The sequence below is a fragment of the Lactuca sativa genome, chromosome 1 (assembly GCF_002870075.4).
Source record: "Lactuca sativa cultivar Salinas chromosome 1, Lsat_Salinas_v11, whole genome shotgun sequence".
Taxonomy (NCBI): Eukaryota; Viridiplantae; Streptophyta; class Magnoliopsida; order Asterales; family Asteraceae; genus Lactuca; species Lactuca sativa.
In genome coordinates, this window is record NC_056623.2 from 196,394,983 (window position 1) to 196,396,129 (window position 1,147).

The window sequence follows — 1,147 nt, forward strand, 5'->3', positions numbered from 1 at the left end:
TTACCAGTTTCTTAAAACAATCGAAATTTAAACAAGGATCAGTTGACCCCACATTATTTCGAAAGAAATTTGGGAATCATCTAATTCTTGTTCAAATTTACATCGATGATATTATTTTTGGCTCTACTGACCCTGCTTTGTCTAGTGAATTCGAATATTTGATGAAAAGCCAATTCGAAATGAGGATGATGGGTAAAATCAATAATTTTCTTGGTTTAAACATTCATCAAAGAAGAGAAGGAATTTTCATCAATCAAGAAAAATATACTAGGAATTTGCTCGAAAAATTTAGTATGACAAATACCACAAAGTTAAGAGTACCAATGGCGGTTGGAACAAGGCTAACACCTTCATTAGACACACCTGTTGTTAATCTTACTTTATACAGGAGTATGATAGGTTCATTGCTTTATCTTACAGCAAGTCAACCAGATATCATGTTTTCTGTATGTAATCGTGCTAGGTATCAATCAAATCCAGTAGAACCACACTTGACCGTGGTGAAAAATAATTTTCGTTATCTCAAGGGAAAAATTTCGTTTGGATTGTGGTATGCTTCGAAATTAGGATTTTTCATTCAAGCGTTTTCGGATGAAGATCTGGGTGGATGTACACTTGATCGAAAAAGTACAAGTGGAGGATGTCAATTGTTAGATGGGAAGCTTGTAAGTTGGCAATCGAAAAAGCAAACTTGTTTTGCAATTTCCACTGCTGAAGCTGAGTATGTTGCAGTTGACAGTTATACTTTGCAAATCATATGGATCCATAATCAATTGCGTGACTATGCAATTAATATGAAAAAATATTCCATTGTATTGTGATTCACTAAGTGCTATACGCATTTTTCATAATCCAGTACAACATTCGAAAACCAAACATATTGCACTTTGTTATCATTTAATTAAAGATCATGTGGAAGATGGCAATATTGAAGTTCATTTTGTAAAAACTACTGATAAGCTTGCAGATATTTTCAAAAAAGCATTGGATGAAAAATCATTTGTTAGAATTTTGACAAGATTGGGAATGATTGAAGCAAGTTCGGTTCCAGAAATCCTTTCGAAAGAATAACAAAGAAAGAAGAAGAAAAAGTGTTGATTTAGAGGCATTATTGAATGGTTCAGAGGCATATAGTATTAACCATTCA

General features: G+C 33.0%; 1 protein-coding gene across 1 annotated transcript; it reads left to right on the forward strand.

Moving 5' to 3' along the window:
- Positions 1–323: 323 nt before the first annotated feature.
- On the forward strand, positions 324–821 carry LOC128128378 (uncharacterized mitochondrial protein AtMg00810-like). Its single transcript, XM_052767169.1, has 2 exons — positions 324–446; positions 528–821. The coding sequence occupies exons 1-2, from the start codon at positions 324–326 to the stop codon at positions 819–821; spliced, it is 417 nt and encodes a 138-aa protein (XP_052623129.1).
- Positions 822–1,147: the final 326 nt, after the last annotated feature.

Coding starts and splice junctions, on each gene's coding strand:
- LOC128128378 (XM_052767169.1), top strand. CDS start 324: ATGGCGGTTGGAACAAGGCTAACACCTTCATTAGACACACCTGTTGTT. Junction 447..527: donor AACCAGATATCATGTTTTCT/GTATGTAATCGT, acceptor CGTTATCTCAAG/GGAAAAATTTCGTTTGGATT.